General features: G+C 39.6%; 1 protein-coding gene across 7 annotated transcripts in view; it reads right to left on the bottom strand.

Moving 5' to 3' along the window:
• The window catches only part of megf11 (multiple EGF-like-domains 11), an 83,384-nt gene that overhangs the window by 42,785 nt on the left and 21,101 nt on the right, over positions 1-19,498 (bottom strand). For 4 of the 7 annotated variants that reach the window (XM_074677597.1, XM_074677601.1, XM_074677604.1 and 1 more), the window contains 5 exons: positions 18,100-18,214; positions 15,894-15,995; positions 15,375-15,475; positions 9,612-9,704; positions 9,429-9,449 (listed from right to left, as the gene is read on the bottom strand). In XM_074677597.1, the coding sequence (XP_074533698.1) occupies positions 9,429-9,449; positions 9,612-9,704; positions 15,375-15,475; positions 15,894-15,995; positions 18,100-18,206 (424 nt within the window). In that variant the 5' untranslated portion in view covers positions 18,207-18,214. The remainder of the gene's footprint in view (positions 1-9,428; positions 9,450-9,611; positions 9,705-15,374; positions 15,476-15,893; positions 15,996-18,099; positions 18,215-19,498) is intronic. The other 3 variants (XM_074677602.1, XM_074677603.1, XM_074677605.1) reach the window with 1 other exon arrangement.

Genomic DNA, 19,498 nt, shown 5'->3' with positions numbered 1-19,498 from the left:
TAATGTCCTTATTAAATCAAGCCATCTATGCAGACTCTCAGAGACGAGGACTGTGTTCCAGAGGCTCTTAATTCTCCCTCTCCTTCTGACTAATAAGCATCACAGTGATAATGACCAAGGGGACCGGATGTTGTATCTGTTCAGTTCAAAATTACTCTATCATCCTAACTATCACAGTGATGTGTCAGGACATCCACCTGCTTTTTTAAACTGAGGTTATAGGTAAAGAAAGAAAGCACACCCAGACACACATACAATTACACACACACACACACATTTTCGGCAGTCTCCCAAAGGTAATGGAGCAGTGAGCTCTTGGGGAACAATAAATCCCGCTTAATGGGATGCTACAAAAAAATCGCCAGAGCTAGGCAAAGTCAATCTGCATACTTGGCCAATGAGGCTTGTATGTACAGGAAATGCCATGGAGACTTGTGTGTGTCTAACAAAGTGATACTAATAAAAGAAATCTCTCAAAAAACGTAGCAATTGGTTTAAGAGGGAATATTTCAGTTTCAGAATATTCAATGACCACTGCACACCCCTTTGTATGTGTGTGTATGTGTGTTTAAGCATTAAGAAGACGGCTACAGTCAGCCACAGTGCCAAGCCACAGTTCATTGAATGGACTTACCATCAGTCAGTCACGTCGACACAATGATTTACACCAAGCATAAGTCACTGGAGTCACTGTGAAACGTGAGGAAAGACCAGAGGGGCAAGCTGCCACATCTTTGTCACAAACACAGCAGCAACATCCACACAGTTCAGTCTGTTCTGCTCAACAGCCAACATCAGTGCGTGTTTCCAAAGAGCACGTAACCAATCCCAGAGAAACTGTGGTGAACTACAGTCAAAGCAGGTTGCGCCATGAAGGATCTCATCTGAAATACTATCTGTTAAATAAATATCTCTTAGTAATTTTGTAGAATAAGTAAACGCTGGGGTTGGAGACCTATGGCCAACTGTTTGATGCTAAATGATAAAGAAGGTATTGGTATAATTGTATTTTCTGCATAAATGATACACTGTATCTTCACTGTACGTGTTGTAAAACTGTTGGTAATTCTAAAGCTGTTTTATAGTTTTAGTACAACAAAATTTAAAGACTACTCTTGTTTACTCATGTCAACTGAGAACCTTAAGTTGTCTTGTTTTGTTTTCATCTTTTTCTGACTATCACTTACTTGTATTTTTCACTGATTAAGTCATCTACAAGAACGAAATAAAGATTCATTCATTAATTTACTCATTCGTGCTCTTTGTATTAACATTATTCTCTTGTTCAAAAGCGGCACTTTTATTCATCATCTGTTTTCTTTTGTAAAACTCAGATTGCAAGTGATCTACACAATATGGCCAAGTATATAAAGCAAAGATGAATGACTGATGATGCTGAAACTGTATGTATTCTGGAGTATGTTCAAAGAAAAAGTAGCCTGACATTTAGATGAAGACAAAAGACCATTTGAATCTCTGTTAAAGCAAAAACCAAAACACATCTGTGGTTAAATAAGCTGCCAAAGACAACATAATTGAGATTACTAACTTGAGCATTTTTTGAAAACTTTTGTTTTTTGCACATTGTGTGATGTGAAGGACAGCGTCGCGGAAAGGGAAACTAACAAAAGATAACCTGCACCTTTATTCAAAAACAAAATAACGCCTCTGGGGTCTAAAAGGTGGAGTGGAGGTACTACCCCCCTCAGCCACCCACTAACTTCACTAAAAGAGTACACCAACTAAAGCAAAAAGGCATCAAACAAAGGTGGAGTTGCTTGGTGAGGAGAAAACACTAAGTGCAAAAATCACCTTGGAGATCATCGTTCAAAAACTCTGGTAGTCACCCACTTCAAAATACATACACTCACGCCACACACACTCTCTCAACTCACCTTTTCCACGAACCAAAAGAACTCAACTGAAAGTGTCGGCTCTTTGGTGTCACACACCTAACTGAGGAAAAGAGCCTCCTTTTATAGACTACCCAGGCTGATGAGCACCAGCTGGGTGCAATGAGGACAGGTGAGCTGAGTGAGGGCTCGTTAGGAGTGCTGGAGGTCACAAACTACTTCCGACTAACAAGAAGCAAAGATTTTATTTAACCATTTATCTGGTACTGAAATCAGGAAATTACTAAACAACATTTAAGGTTCGAGGTGCCAAAAAATGAAAAACACAGAAGTTGTGTTTAGTTGTGGTGCTACACACCAAAAACAGAAAAAGTTTTTTGAAAATCATAGATTATTTACATTCCTTACCAAAAGCTTAGAGTTTCCTCTTCAGTCTATTTTATCATGATTTATTGTTTTTTTTTTTTTACCTGAGGCCAGAAGGCTCTGCATGTCTTCTCTCTCTGATTCAGACTTTCATTAAACCTCACAATCACAACACTATTAAATGTTGGACTGGTTGTAGTGCCACTTAGACATTTTCAAAAACAATCCAGATGGCTGCGTTAAATCATGAGATTGGTAGTTACTGCATATACAACAGGTCCCAGAATTGTGTTGATTTAAGGATTCGACAAAGTGGTTGGTGGAACAAGTTACCAGCCTGTGAGCTCTCTGCTGTATCACTCAATGCTTCTCTGTGATAAAAACATTAAACCTGTCTTTACTTATGCTGGACTGCAGCTCAGCCAGATTAGTAACATTAAGACATAGTCAGGTTGGTTATGTCTGGATCAAATGTTCAGTGTTGTGCCAGCTCACACAAAAGTGAGCTTACTCAAAAAGGTTTAAAAATTTTGAACTGAGTTCATGGTCCAACAGATGAACTAGTTCACGATCATTTTTTTCACCATACAAGTTTTCTTTTTTAGTAAAACTATCTATGCTTTAATCCATGTCCTTCAATCTAGTTCCCTAAAAAAGGCAATGAAAAGAAACAGGTCTAGATTGGTTGGAAACAGATTCACAAGTCTCCCTCTTTGTCTTTGACAGGTATGAAATGTGTGAGTTTTATTTTTAAAATGTATGGGATGAAGTGTCCGGTCTATGTGGACACACAGAGCACAACATATAGGCATACACATTATTGAATTACAAACAATTAACTAAATGTGTTGTTTATGGTGGAAATTTCCAAGTGTCTTGTATTTCTCCTTAGTTTTATGCCTGTAAATTGCCTCTGTATGTGTTGAGCATAGTCACAAACCTGTATCTGGCCATGGAGTTACCCGTCCAAAGGGATGGAGTGACTCCAGTCTAAATTGGATCCAGACACGGTTCCTGCCTCCTTGAACTGTTGAGACTGGTTGTCTCATTACAGTATAAAGGGAATGCTTGCATTGACATTAGGGCTGAACGATTTTAAGAAAAGATTGAATTGCGATTTTTCTGGCAGATATTGTGATTTCAATTCGATTCACGATTTTCTTCAAATCAAGCTTTGGGATATTCACATGTAGGGCTGAGCGATTTTAGGAAAATATCTAATTTTTCTGGCAGATATTGCAATTCACGATTTTTTAATCCTCAATAGTGGTGATAAATAATCTGTTTTCATCAACTTCTACTCTTAAACATAGGCTTTGTGTTGTTGACCTGCTTACCAGCACTTTTAACACATAGATTGTCTACAAATTTGTAAAACAGAATGTGTATAATACTTGACACAACAGATCCTGAGTCAGTCAGGAGCACTGCAAAAAATTGCTGCTTTGGCGATCTCTAAATTGCATTGTCTAAAATTGCGATTTCGATCTGAAAACGATAAATTGTTCAGCCCTAATTGACATCCTAAGCTGAACCCAGGGCTGGCCGATTAATTGAAAGTTAATCAACAACATTTAGAGCCTCTAACTGACATAAAACTGCTGTGTCCATTATTGTGTTTAACCCTCATTGTAATTCTCTCTCTACTAATACACCATCTCCTTAAAATACACTACTGGTTGTGTAGTTACAAGGCAGGTAGATGGGTGTCAAAAGGCAGAAAACCAGCAGAAGAAGTAGCCACATGACGTTGTCCCTTCCAGTCCACTGCACACAGTACGTTTACATGCAGATCAACTATGAGTTAGATCAGACTATTAAATGGAATCTAAACAGCTTAGCCAGGCTGAAAATGAACTGAGCATAGCTCGATCAGCACATGTTGATAATGCAATTGCTATGAGACTGCGGTTGGGTTGGGCAGGATTCAGGAGGCCCGGGACAAAAACATCATGGAGGAAAATTCAAACGACGAGCTGCGACAGCACAATACAAGCACCTTGTATCCAAAAGGAATTCTGTGTCAGTTGTTTTGGACACACTCTGGCTACAATACGGATGACATCAGCAAAAAATTCAAGTTCCTTTTTTGTAAGATGAACCATTTTTTCTACATTAACACGGAAGTATTAAAATTACTTCTTTTTCATATACTACTTTTTGTGTTTTCTCCTTAGTAGCAGTTATTTTTTTTCTTTTCCACAAAACATTTCCATTCTAGCTGATGTGTGTTTTCAAATCCATTGTTTCAATAAATAACCTTTAATTCTTCACCTGGGTATGTTCATTTCAGTTACTTGTTTCAAAATTATACAAATATTTACAGAATAAACTGAGTTGAGAGTGGGATAATGATGCATTAACCGATATCAAGGTAGAAGGTTAACTTAATCATGATTTTGATTTTTGTCATATTCGCCCAGCCCTGGTTGAACCTATATGTCTATTACATAGACATAGCAACCTCAGTGATGATAAATACTGAACACATAGATTATTCTGTTAAAACTGACTTTGCATTACACTACTTATCCAAGTCTGTTGTTTGTCACTTCTCCTAGGCTGAGCTATAAAAACTATTTCAACTTCATGTGGTCAAGCCTCCTGAAATTTTCTCCACATTTTTTTTACTAAAGTGAGAGCATGACGGATATATCAAATGTAATTCATCTTACATAGCCATACATAACCTTGTAGCTGTGTATCCTGCTAACAGCTGTGTTTATTACAGAAAAATATTATTCATAAGAGTGTGTGTCTTTCTCTCACTTTCAAAACAAATGCTCAAAGTAACCGGATCAAGATCTTTACAGCACCAGGCGTGCAGCTTTCGTCCACTGGGGCTGCCAAAACCAACTGAAAATGAAAGATCCTCGCAGCAGCTCTAAGTTTGAACAGAAGAAAAACTAGTGCAACCGGCTCTAGATCATCAGCACGTTATGGAGTCAGACAAGACGTGATGTCTCAATAAGAATGAACTCTGTGCTGTGGAGAAATAAATAACACTGTCACAAACTTGGCAGTATATAAACTGGCTGCAACACTCCCCAGGAGCCCAGTGAACTACACAGAAACAAAGCTCTGTCAAGGCAGGAGGGTTTCACGGATACACAAAAACAAACACACAAATACAGATGTACAAAGTGGAAACTGTTCCATGAGGTGCGATGTACTGGTCCATCTCATGTCCCCTCGAGAAAAACTGTTGCCTTGCTGCTTTGATCTACCAAAAGCGGATGAGGCAGTTGGCATCGACTGTTACAAGGAGCAAGGAACCCCTTTCAGAATAATAGAATATTTATAATTCTCCAAAAATGTCTCTTTTACATGGGGATGTAATGAGGAATTTAATGGACTTAGACTTTTGGGTTAAAAAATGGTGTACAGATTGAATCTAGCTGTTTCAGCTGATTTTTGTATGTGGCCTCTGTCACAGAAACTTGTCCCCTACTTACTCACGTAAAATAAGTCACAAAACCCTGAACACACATACACAAACATCAAATTAGTGATCTGTATTTATAATTAAAAAAGGAAGCTTTGCGTGGAAAGTTAAGAGACATGGAGTGATGTGAAAAGCTGCTGTTAATCTAAGTGAGCAGCTCTGTCGTGTTCGGTGTAATTCACAGTCTCTTGGTCTTTGACAGCGATGCATGTCAATGTCCTACTGCTGTGGGATTGGAGGAGAACCATCTGGCACTGATGCACTTTGGAGGAAAATGTGTAAATGCTGTCGACGGGTGCCAGAGGAAGTCCACGCTAGGGTATTCTTCAAGCCAAAATGAAGTTTAACTTCATACTTTTGGTCTGGTTATGCATTCATGTCTCAAATGTGTTTGTTGGTTGTAGTTTTCTGAGATTAAATTCACTTAGAAAGCTCCATGTCTGCATGACTTAGCCTCTGTTCTTAATTCAATACAATGAATTCAATATGTAATAAAACCAATCACTGATAAATAGCTTTAATAATGAATAATCTTACTGTTTTAGTTGATAATTAACATAATATAAGGAGCATGTGACCCCCTCTGTCTGGTGCAATATCCCATAAACAAGTGTTCATAGGCCACATTCATCAATTAACCATGTGTGAAGCACCCGCAGCAGTCACTGCCTTCCCATTTGAATACATTAAGGCGGAATATGTTACCTCATGGACCGCGGCTGACCAACCACATTAGATTTGGCTGTTAAGTGTGATAGATTTCTTCTGAGAACACAGAGGACACTCCGTGGTTAACAAAGCTAAACTACTCCTCGGACTTTTAAGAATGTGGGTATCATTGATTTTTACAAACTCTGCACAGGCATGTGAACATTTCTGCCACTAGAAGGAAATACAAACTTAAGGAAGGCAGAGAGAGGGGAAAAAAGTAAAAGCTCCTTATCTGCACACGTCTCTTCTACCTGAGAACGTATCATTATCCAGTTGAAGCACATGAAATCAATGATAGTGCTTCATTGCACCTCATATTTCAAAAGTGAGGGCAGTCATGGCTAAATACACCTTGTACATAAAACATCTATCTTTATCAGGCTTTATTTGAAAGCTGTTATTACCGTAGCAAATAGTAGCCCTGTGAGTTAGAGTCATCAAGAAGTATTAAACCATAAAAGCTGAAGCAGTTTGCAGAGAAAGAGGCACAGAGAATGGGTCATTTTTTAGCTTTAGAGGAATAAAATCTACTCTTAAACCAAAGAAACTCATGACATTCTGAGGTTTTTCTTCTATAAACTCATAATATTCTGCAAAGATTTGATTTCCCATTTCATATCCTGCTTCTTTTTGCAGCAATATACTGAATATCTGTTGCAAAACACAACCAGTCATATCAGTGCTTAAGCAAAACCTGGCACCTCACTCCATCTGACTAAAATGACCAAAGACATACTGTTCAGTCCCATAAGAAGAGCTCCATTCATCCACATTGCTTTAGGGAAAAAAAACTGCTGCTCTTCCAGTTTTATTGTGAAGAATGTTTTTAAACTATTGCTTTTCTTACATTTGAAAAATCCTACTGAGAGCTATGTTGTTTTTCAAGACAACTACAGAAAAAACAAAGTATCCACAGTGTGTCAGAGAAAAGAAGGAACAAATGCATTTCCATTTAAAGAGAGAAAAGGGCAAAGCAGCAGATAACACAAGCACAGCAGAGGAAAACAGACAAAAGGAAACACAGCATCATAGGTACATGTAACCTTCAGGCCTTAAGCTTGAAATCAAAACGTAGAAATAATTTCATGAAGCGATCAGAGAGGCATGTTCAACACCACATCCAGTAAACACAAACACACACAGACATCACAGAGATATCACACCAACCACCATCAACAATTAATCATTCATCACTCTTATGGGGAAACAAAGCCTCAGCTCCGAGTGCTCCAAATCCACATTTGAAGGATGTCGACAGCATTTGTCGACAGCAAACATCCTGTTTTTGCTGTTTTATCTGTTGTCCATGTCTACCAATGTGTCCTTGAGATGAATCTAAGACACCCCAGGACTGCAGGCGGGTCACAGAGCAGGTCTGATCTCAGTGGGACCATCGCCTCGGGCCGGGGAAGAGGATGAAATGTTTTCTGGCTACAGCAGGTGGACACCAGCGGGTGAAAAACAGACGATATCTTCACTGCGCTCCCCTACACGACTTACTGATCCTCCCTCCACTCCACCACCTTATCGCCTGCTCTGACCACAAACAGCCCAAGTCTTTTATTTTCACCACCTGACCCATATACAAAACTGCTTCCTGGTGGGTGCTGCTCCAGAAACGAGGTCCAAGCCTTTGATCAAGCTCCAGATCAGCAGCTGAAAAAAGGCTGTCACTTCAGCTTTAGGCCGCTCTGCGTCCCACGGCAGCTCTTCATCTCCAAGCCTGGGCGACACACTTTTTTCACACTCGCACATCCTTCTTCATGTGACCTGCTCATTCTGCCCTCTAACTAGCTATCTTATGAGGGAATTCGCTTTCATGTGAGCCTGAACAGCTCAACTGAAACAAATCACTGTAAAATAAACAGAATATGAACCCTGGCGTTGATGGAGCAAGAAGTTGAAGGATAGAAACGTTTTCTTTTTCCAAATTATGGAAGCTGCATCTACTTACAGTAAAACAAGTTAAGTTAACATCGTCTTTCTGAGCTAGTTGAAAGTTAAATTTACAGTAAAAGACAAAAAACATGCTGAACCATTTACAAGTCAGGAAAAAGTGGGGGCAGATTTAATTTAAAATTTGGCACACATTCCTCATTTCTACAGATGAAAGCTCGTAAATGAAAAAGCCTGGAATCATGCCTGGTAGGGAAATCTAAAGTTATGAATAATGCCTCTGTCTCAATCATCAAGTCTGTTTTAATAAGGTGGATTAGCCCAGCACCTGCAGGCAGGAAGACACACACGGCTGCACTCCTAACCAACCGAGAGTGGGAACAAGAGTCCCCGGGGGCCCTGAACCTCACATCGTCCCTGTTGGATCCTCACAAGTCTGAAGGAGCTCCCACCAGCAAACAGCTCTGACTTGTCATCTAGGCCCATGAATCCACCTCCATCGAGCTGGCGCTGCGAGAGCAGCTGATTTACACACGGTTGCTAATCAGGGAATGGCTCTCCTGCTAATGAAAACTCATAGATCCATACGATAACACTAGTGATATGATTTTAGCTCCCATTACTCATTCCTAAGTGTGCAACAGGCACTAACAGTTAAATGCTACAGGAAGCAGACAGAGGAAACGAAGACTCTGGGGTCAGAAATGTTGAAGCAGAAAACGTTGAGTGGGTCACTGCTATCTGAGAATAACAGCCTCCTGTATGCACATTTTCTGTTTCTCCACAGACATAAATATCCTAAAGGAGTAAATAGATCCCCTCCTCCTGGCTTGCCTTGGTGACGCTCTAGCATTTAGCTGATTGCAGGATGGATTTGCTCACCTCCACCCACCCATCCCTCCTCGAGTCCAGCTCTGGGAGCTGCGGGGAAACCCTAGTAAATAGAGAGGCCAGCACAATGGTTTGTTTCGGCCTGGCATTGATTCCTCATTCCACTGAACAAGCCATGGGCACCAGTCTAATCATGATTAAGATTATAACAGAAAGCTCAGTAGACACAAGGGAGGGGGGGAATGCAACCATCCATCCATCCGCTAGATTCATCAAGCAAATCACTTCCACTTCCAGCAAATGAGAATGAATTCATTGTGACTTACCTGTTCCATTGGCTGTGTTTGCTAAGAAGAGAGGATACAAAGCTAAGCAGCTTTGAGATAGATGCACATTGAGGCAAAACAGATTCACAGGAAATTCTTATGGTCTAACTGGCTGTGAAAGCCATTTAGGAATAAATGAGTCTAAGTGACTAATTGAAGGCTCAGGAGGAAAAGTGCACTCACCACTCGAGCAGTCCAGTCCGCCCCATCCGGGCTCACACTGGCATGTATCAGGAGACACGCAGCGGCCGTGGACACACTCCTCTGTACACAGAGCTGAGACACAGAGACCATCCCTCATCAGTGGGGTTTATAATTGAGTTAGCACACACACAAGCAGAGTGTAAAACATCATTAAACCACCAATAAACAGCATAATGAAAACCACCCAGATAACAGCTGAAGGAAAATGGCCCATAAAATTGAACACTCAATATCTCCCTAATACCATCAGGGGGCTAAATCTTAGCCATGGCACTCATATTCAGCATCAATCTTGTCTACTTGACACAAGGCTAAATGATTTCTTAGGAGATTGAGTCCTTGGTCAACATTTCTATTTATTACTTCCCACAATGAGCTGTAATCAGCAGACTTAGCCATGAAGGTACAAGCTGTAAATCCCTTCTAATTTGATCAGCCAGTCCTTTGTCATACAGTGATGCTTTAATGTAGCAGACCCAGGCACCGCAGTGTGTTTACCAAGTGTGGAGTTTTCTTGATCATTCATATTGAGCAACACGGCAGCCGATTGATTGGGTCAGCATCAGTATGCCTGGGAGCTCGCTCACAAGAGTCAGAGGTTTGGTTCAGCCGAATAATAAAGTGGCCAACATGGAGGGTTTTTTTTTTCCTTTTTAGCCACAGCGTCATTTCTTTAGTGTGAAGCCAAGAAAGAAATATATCGCAAAAATAGGCACTTAGCATGAATAAATCTGCGCAGCCAAGGTCATCTGACCAGCAGGGTTAAGACGTGCAGACTCTTATCTGAGGAATGAGACCATCAGGCCAGTGAGAGAGAGAAACCCCGCCTGATGGGAATCAGCAGTCCACTAACACGGCCTGTGGAGGGATGATACACAATCCAAGGACAGGAGAACAGACACGTCATCGCCTTCACTGATCATGAAACGCCTCATCCAAGTTTTACTCCTTTTGTTCTTTTGTCTTCCAGTCTGATGATCAGAAGTGAAAAAGGGCAAGAGGACAGGATATGTGAGGTTTCTTTTTTTTTTACACAACATAAGCCTGGGGCAGTTTTGTTGCTCTGATTTTTTGTTGAACACTATGGCGCTCATCCTGCAGGCAGAGAGGTCAGCAGAGAGCTGGCCGCAAGCCTGAACAGTGCTGCTATAGATTATCACTCAATCAGGCTTCGATTAGGATCCACTGCCAGCAGGAGGGATGCAGCAGGAGAGAGGGGGGAGAAGAGTGAATCCCAAACACCCACAAGCTGGTGCTAATCGTAGAAATGCTCCCAAGGCAAAAATGGTAAACCAGAGATTGAAAGATAATTTAGGGCAGATTTCTGAGCACCAGTACTGTGGCAGAAAACTGTCTAATTACAGTAAAGCAGCAGAGGGAAAATGGGGCGAGCTTCAAGATTTGTGCTGACGAAGGAGGTAGATTGACTCTATGTGATCAATGAGTCGGCGGTATGCAGAGTATTCAAAGAGGAGAGGAGACGAATTCAATGTCACCATGATGAGTTGATTTCGTTTACTTTCAATCAGCAAATTCTGATCAGCGAGAGAGAACAGGGAAATGCAAATGTGTCACATCCTTTGGAGAAAAAAAGAAATATGGAAATGAAGTTTTGAATATGGGAGAAAGGATGAAGCGCACCCTTCTCCTGAGATCTGATCCGGTGTACTGAAGGGATGGCATAATAAAGTAGGAGGTAGGTCTTTCATTTTAATTGAAATTCATGAATCACTCTGCCTAACTCATGTCTAAGGAATCTGTTGGAAAATTGAGTCTTTCATCTAGATAAAAGGCTAATCTTACTCATTATGCAGAGGTGTTATCAGAGCAGGGAACAATGGAGCTAATTGGTGATTGTCATGCAGTGTTAATACATTTAATATTCTTCCCCATTCAAACTACAGTCTTTTAAAATGTCAGATAAAATACATTTGTATAGTCTAACGGGGTTGCTCTCAGGGTTTTTGGAGCAATTTGCTGTATTCAGAAAAAACCTTCTGGTGCCATCTGTTTGTTTCTGGTTTTGTAGTAAAACTGTAGTTCACTGATGACAGTGACCTGAAAGAAAGGCACTGTGATGAAGCTGATGGATAAATCAATGAAAGCGATGTGCTTACTGAAGATATCAAACAACTCCTTCCATCCACATGCTCTCTATCTGGTGCAGCAATGATTTATTTTAAAACTGTGTCTTTGAAGCATTAAAAAATGCAACAAAGCCAAAATGAAAATGAAATCAAAGGAACCGAATCTCTTTCTGGAGGAAATATCTCATCATCTTCCTGATAATCAAAACCCAAATGCAAAGTCTGCACACACTGCTGCCTGCAATGAAACTTTTTGACCCAACTAATTCTGCAACCAAAGTAATTTCTGGAATTATGATTCAAGCCTGGACAGGCTAGAGTCATGCAGGAGTCATCTGGCCCAAATACTCTGCAAAAAGAGGGACTCACAGCCCGGCAGAGCCTCTGAGCCTCGGAAGATATTAAAAGCTGTTGTCATTAGCGAGTTCTCCTCACTTCCTCGTTCACAACTGTAATAATCATGCTTATTAGGAAGGGAATGAGTTTCTCACATCCTCTTCATAGGCTAGTCACAGATTAAGGTAATGACTTACGACAGATCAAAGGTCAGAGAATTAATAAAGACCTCTAGTCGGGAACTTCAAGCGCTAATTGAAGCGAAACAGATCAAAGTTCAGCTTCTAGTGGGGGAGAGTTTTGAGAAAATTAACTTCCATAAGACATGATGAAACAAAAGAACAAATAAGGGAAAAGCATCTTTTGAGATAATATTACTGATATAGTGTAAGAAGTAGTCTCCTTTGTGTATTTTAGTGATAATTTTGGCTCATTGAGTGTCTTCACATCTTTAGATTCATTTAGCTGCCTCCCATTGAAACTAATGTGAGAACTAATGTGGCACCACTGACTGTATATAAAGGTGAACAACACGTCTTCAGCTCGGAAAATGAAGCCAAATTACAAACAGTTATGGGTTCTGAAACCTGGGCACTAGGGATAGAGCGGTTTACGCAAAAAATCTGAACCGTTCAGTTTTCCTCACTTGGTTTGGGGGCGTGTGCTTCATACGGTTTGTGTTCTCCATCTTTTTTCATACACATGTAAGGTGAACAGGTACAGCGGAACAGTTGTGGCGAAGCATGTGTGTTGTTAACATGATGAGTGGAGAAGACAGAGTAAGAGGGTGTACCTGTGGCGTTGTGGCGTTGTGTTGTTCTGCTGTCACGGAGCACTTTAGGTTCAGTGTGAGTTCTGATGATGGTGGCAAGTAAGAGGAGGAGAAAACTGTGACTGAGTGTTGCCAACTTAGGGACTTTGTCACTACATTCAAAGACTTTTCAGACCCCTGGCGAGTTTTCCTTTAAGGTGACAACTCAGGTCAGCATGTGCTCTCATGAGCCTCTCCCCTATCCAAAACACAGAGACAGTCCTCACTCACAGCTGATGAAATTGCGCAAGTGTGTGTCTCATTACGGTCATGTATGCCTGTCTCCAGCCCAGATAAAGGAGGAGGGTTGAAACTTAGACATTAAAAAAAGTATTAAATAAAACAAGGATGGACAGAGGAAAACTAATTTTTAGTTCTAAACATAATCATGATGTTGTGTTTTACCTGCTTTCTGTCTCTTCCACGTTATTTCTTTCTCCTACAGAGTCCATGACAGGTATATGCAAATGGATTTTAATACAAATTACACAGCAGCATCATTTAGTGGCTTTTCATGACTTCTGGGAAACCGCCAATAGGATTTTCCTTACTGAGGAGGCATGTTAAAACTAGCAATGTCCCCCTAAGCTTTGATGAGGTTTTAGATGTAAAACAGTCTTATTCATTCAGGTTTTTCATGACTATACATGACATAATTAATTAAAATAATAATTTAATGGTGGATTATTAGGGTATATAATAATCTAGGATGTTAAACACAACAACAATGTGAACTGAAATGAACCGGCCAATTCTCCTCTATGCTAATAATTTTGTACACAGATCACCACAGGAGCATAAGCGCTGTCAAACATGGCATTTTATCCAATTATTAGAAAGAACATTTATGAGAAATGTGACTGGAAATAAATCAGCACGATGATGACCAATCATATTAACAAGAAGCATGTCTGGGTAAAAATTCTTTGATCTGTATTTTGATTCTAAAGTTAGAGCCACGTCCAATCTGCTAACATAGAGGAGGGAAACTCTTTCACCAAGACCACAGCCTTTTAGGATAAACTTCAAACCTTCTGACTTCACTTTTGTGCAGCTCTCATTTCCACCATCCTTTTACACACTCTGTGTGTGATACCATACAGTACGAAACAAATTGGCTGAACTCAAAGACAAAATTAGAGCGTTTCTGTGTTTTCAAAGATACACACTCATGGATAAAGCTACAGTGAACTCCCATTGCACACAAGAGGCTGTTACATCTTTGGTAAACAATAATGTATCCAGAAATAGAAAGCTCGAGTTAATTTTGGGTTGATTTACCCTTTAATGCCCCTCTTTGTCACTGCATGCAAAACAGCTCAGGGAGTACAAATCTCTTAATCCTGGTAGTGAGAGTGCTAGGATTAAAAGGGGTGGAAGAGTTTGCAAAGGCAGCAGAAAGCAAAACTGCCCTCTCAACCCCGTCAACTCCATTGCTCCACTTTGCCTGAAAGAGGGTCAAAAAGGCTGCTTTTTTAATGCTCTGCACGACATGATATCAAATAAAAGCCTTTGGAGGGAGGGCCAGATTTAAAGGCACCTCTGCCGTTTGCAGATTCACCTGGTTAACACCCTGAAAAAGGCTTTTAATGAACAAAAAGTTCTTTTGTCAGTCAAATGGTTAATGAATACATTATTGATCAAGCTGCACCTCCCCTCTCCAAGACCCCTTGATAATCACACCGGCTCTATTCTTTGCTGGCAGGTCTCCAGGTTCTCTCCTGCCCTGAGGCGAGCAGACAAGGGCGAGCCCGGCTGTGGTCAAAGAGCAGATCTTCATGGCTGTAGTCACTGTAACATTAACTCCCTCGTGATGCAAAAGATCTAGGAAAATATCAAAGTGTGATTCTTATTTTACTAAAAGGGAATAAAACATTAGGTAAGACGAGGATATCAAAAACTTAACTCTCAGAAGCTATATGTTCTGTCTTTATTTGGCCAACATACAAAAATATTCAGTTTGATGTGCGGGAATAAAAATAGAAGTCAATGCGCACTAATGAAGCTGTGAAAATGACAGTGAGGGATTGTTATCAGCATATTGCTACAGTCTAATTTTCACGGCTTCTGCTCTTTTTATGTTATTGAACTCCGCTGTGGTTTTATGGAGGGTGCTATACCAACTCAGTCTGTAACCTGAACCCTCTTGGCTCGTTAATTTTTCTCATTGTTATACAACTTCAATTAAATTACTCTGGCTAGAGGAGCTGCGTGCTGTGTAAAATACTGTGCCTTCTTGTTAAATCATGCTCAATCATCTGAAACTTAGTAAATTCACATGGAAGGCTGCATGCTGACTGTGGAGGAGGTGGTGATGGCATATTATTGGGGGTTCATATAAAGAAGATCAGGCTGGATGGAGTGGGGGCGATAGAGGCAACGGGGCTGCTGCAAGCCACCTGCAGAAACAATCAATGCCACTAGCTCCTTCTTTTCTAAATGTCTTACAGACATAGCTTTAAATGTCATGATGGAGGAAAGATAGGTTTAAAAAAAAGGGATACTCACGAACACACAGGTCTCCACTCTCAAAGTAACCAGGGCAACACTGCGAGCGGCGCCTGTACATGGTCCTCACTCCCCGCCGGTAAGCCGTCTTATAGCTGATCCTGGAAAAAACAGTCACATAGACAGCGACGTGAGGCAAAGAGTGACCCTTCTTGAAGGTCTACTATGTATGTGGAGGGCGTAAGAAAGCTGCTCTAGGATTTCTGTTGTCATTGGCAGTTTCTCAAAGTAAAACAAGGATAAACAAAAGTCCAAACTTCATAAAAGTCACCATTTAAGAGGTGACTTTGTGTACTTATTTAGTCTGATGCCCACTATAAACCCCTAATGTGGTAATTAAACCTTTAACAGCAAGATGATTACAGTCAAAGGCATCCCGGCTTTGACCACTTCACTGTCAGTCACATTAACAAGGATGGTTAATGCGGCCTTCGTAGACTTGGCTCAGATTTTTGGGGGCGATGAACAATGCTTAACACACAAATGTGGAGAGAATTGAAGAGACTCTTCTAAACGTACCTGTGCCGTGTGCATTTAAACCAGTTGAGGATGTCAGTGCATCTGGTGTAATAGATCTGGTCAAATGGGTGAGCATAGGACTCCTGGACAGTCACAGCATAGCTAAAGGAGAAATGTAAAAACATCTTCATGAGTTTCAGCTTTACTGCACTGGAAAGGTACATGTTAAATTTATACTTCTCTGAAATGATCTCAAGGCTATATCCAATTAATTTTTTTAAATTAACATTTTTAATGGGAAGAATCTAGTATCCCTTCACTTTCTCTTACAAAAATAGTGTCTAGTTTGAGCTCTTTGCAGTGTCATGACAACAAATAAGATATTTACCCAAAGAGGCATTCCTTCCTGAAGTGCTTAAGGCCTAAAGAGAGAAAGATATCTAATGTTCCTACTAAATACAGTAATAAACAGAGCACTGTTGGCCCAGCTCCCTCTGTCTTCTCCCCAAAAGAGGCGAAAATGTCAAAAATATAGCTTCTACATCATCTAAAGGCAAATCATATTTACTTGTCTAATCTGTTAAAGTGGTTAAAAGTAGCTCAGCCTCAACCAATAACATCAGAAGGCTGCTTTAACAGTGATAGTTAAGAGTTCATTGAGGCTAGAGAGATAGTTGAGAGCATTTATCAAGATCATACCTAACAGGATTAAGAGTGATGCCTACACTGTCCATGGCCAAACACTAACAGGAAGAAGAAATATGTATAATCCCTGCTCCTGTCTTAATCTCAGCATAGTGTACTGATAAAAACAGATGGCTAACCTGTTGATGATAATCATTACTATTACAAAATATCCAACTTCACAATACATATTAAAAAAATCATACAGATTTACTCAATATATTCACATTTTTCTGCTTTTTTGTGTGTCTTTTAAACTGAAAAATAAATAAATAAATAAGCAGCATTTTCAATTCCACAGTTTCTCTCAGTAAACTGAAATACTCATTTCCTTTAATGTAATACATGCATATAGGCTTTTAGAATTAAATTTTTGTCGGATATGATCCTTTGCATTAGATCTCAACACAAACAACTTCTGTAGGTTTTCAGGTAATAATCTACTCCCGGCTTTTAAAATGACTAACGATGTTATGAAGGAATATCTTAACATTTCAAAACATTAACTGATGAAAAGACAGTTAACGTGTTCTGTCAAGTTTTCCTTATTTATTAGTCTGATTTCTCTTTTCTGTGACACAAATAAAAGTTTTAGAATTAGTCTTTTAAGTGTTGCCCCAATCTTCAGAGCGATGACCTGAGCTTGGGCAACAATACGGAGCATGAAGAAAAGCAGGATCCTGACTGTCCTGAGACTAAAGCGCCATCACATTCACACATTTTTCTCTCCACGTTTTAAAAATCATTTTATTTACTCTGCTTTTATGTTTTTTTTCCAATATAGAATCTCTTTAAAGGAAACACCTTTTTGGCAACTCATTTTTACATTTAGCTTTGATGCTTTACTCATGTATATGCAGATGATTTAAGCTAAGGATCATTCTTGGAACCCATAATTTCATTATTTTGAGTAAAAGAAAATATCAGTAACAGCAACCAGGTTGGATACAGTTCTGAATAAAGTAATACAATAAATGTGGTATGCAAAGAAAAGACTGGAAAGGGGCTTTTAGGTGATTCATGCCAGTGATATATTCAGCCAGAGGCAGTCCGAGGATATTGGAGGACCTCAAAGCCATGAACACAGCTCGCCTGAAGAATTCATTTTGATGCCAACAAGGTGGAACCACCATCCCCAAGTACCTTCACCTTGGTCAGGCAATAATCCAGATAATATATCTTCACAGCTTTCTTTCCTCCCCTCTGCATTGAGGGCAGAAATTATTCCTGCTTATTTCTCATAAGTGACACTGCCCAGCACAACTAATAATTATTCAGGCTATATGGCTGTCATGATTGATTGGGATGAGAGTACACTGATCAATTTGCCTGCGTATTTCATTTGAAGCTGCAACTCCTCCCATCTCTCAGCTGCCTGGCGACCTGAGCTGTGTGGGATCGATACTGCTGTATGCACTTTGAAAATAGATCTGGAACTTTGGTTAGGAGCGTTTGTAACAGGTACATCAAGAGACCCTGGATCGACATTGTCATCCCTGGGAGCAGGAGTTACTAAACTCAAGCAGTTTTTCTTTCTATATGTGTGAATGTGCTATGAAAAATATCGGAGGATAATGCTCACCTCTCCCAGTGGCTGCAGACGTTAGGGTCATCTGGGTTCAGACTCCATACATTTGTGGTCAAGCCAAGAACAAGCAGAAGGGCTGGCAAGGCAACAGATAACCCCATTCTTCACTCTAAGCACAAAAAAAACAAACACATGGTTCAGCTTATAAGTTTTACTTCATTTTAGCTCTTTCATAAAGTGTACAAGAGCTTAGCTGTTGCTTATTTTACAGAGGAATACCATGTAATTTAATCAGCTTAAAAAAGGGTTTTGAAATAAGACTAAATAATGATTTGAGTGATTGGTTTAAACTTATGCTAATTTTGTTTATATACAGTGCTTTGGAAATTTATAAGACTACCTATCATACAAACAAAGAAAATCATCCAATATCGTGAAGTGCTTCAACTCTGACTCTTTTTCCTTTGCGTCATTATTTTGAACAGGAGTGAGGACTTTCAAACTGATTTAATGGTTTTATTCTCAAAATTTGAAACTGGATTTCTTTAAGAAGCCAGAAATGTATCAAAAATTAATATATAGAAATAATACATTTAACCACCTAAACATTTTTCTGTTCAAGAAACAAAGTAAACTGTAGGTTTCAATTAAAAAAAAACAATGTGCTTTACTATCTTTTTTCTGCTTTTTGTGAAACAATTCATTTCAAAATTTATGGATAACAACAACATTTATATTTTAGCATTAAATATCTAATTTTGATTTGAAGAGCTTGCATTTTCTGGATTCAACTATTCACTGTTAATTTAGGGCAGTGGTAACAAACACTTCACACTGGGTGGTGGTCTAATACATTTGTCAAGCACTGTATATTTAAAAGGAATACTATAGGAGGAAATGAAGCAACATTTATTGAGGGTCTAAAGTCACAAGAGAAATTTTACAGGACTGTGAAATATATCCGCAGCTAGTAGCCAGTTGGGTTAGCCTAGCTTAAAAAGTGAACACTATAGCCTACTCCTTAAAAGTATCCGATTCTCCAGAAATAAAATCCTGTCAAACTTATAATTTTACTTTATTATCATTTATAATTATTATCATTTCATCTACACCAAGAATTTTGAGTTTTAAATCCTGTTGTGGCTGAGGAGCAAACATAGCTGACAGGCACAGGAAGTTAGCCAAAGTTAGCAAAAGGATAATGTTTAATCATAATGTTTTAAGTGTGAATGAACAAAATTTGCCATTCTGTGAGTTTATTCTTAGACTTTTTGATTAAATCTCTGAAACAAAGGCAAAAACAAAAAAGATTAAAAAAACAGTCCTGATAACTCAGGGGCTAGACTGTCCAAAAACAAGCGTTTGTTGCTAGCTAGTTAACAGTTCATACATGACGCATCATTTAAAACGGCGTTTGTAGCAAATAACAGGGAGCTCAAATAAACCTGAAATT

The sequence above is a fragment of the Halichoeres trimaculatus genome, unplaced genomic scaffold, assembly GCF_033239565.1.
Source record: "Halichoeres trimaculatus isolate MK-OKI-2021-1 unplaced genomic scaffold, fHalTri1.1 fHalTri1_scaffold_10, whole genome shotgun sequence".
Lineage (NCBI taxonomy): Eukaryota > Metazoa > Chordata > Actinopteri > Labriformes > Labridae > Halichoeres > Halichoeres trimaculatus.
Note: the sequence above shows the minus strand (reverse complement) of the source record. Positions and strands in the feature narration are given on the sequence as shown.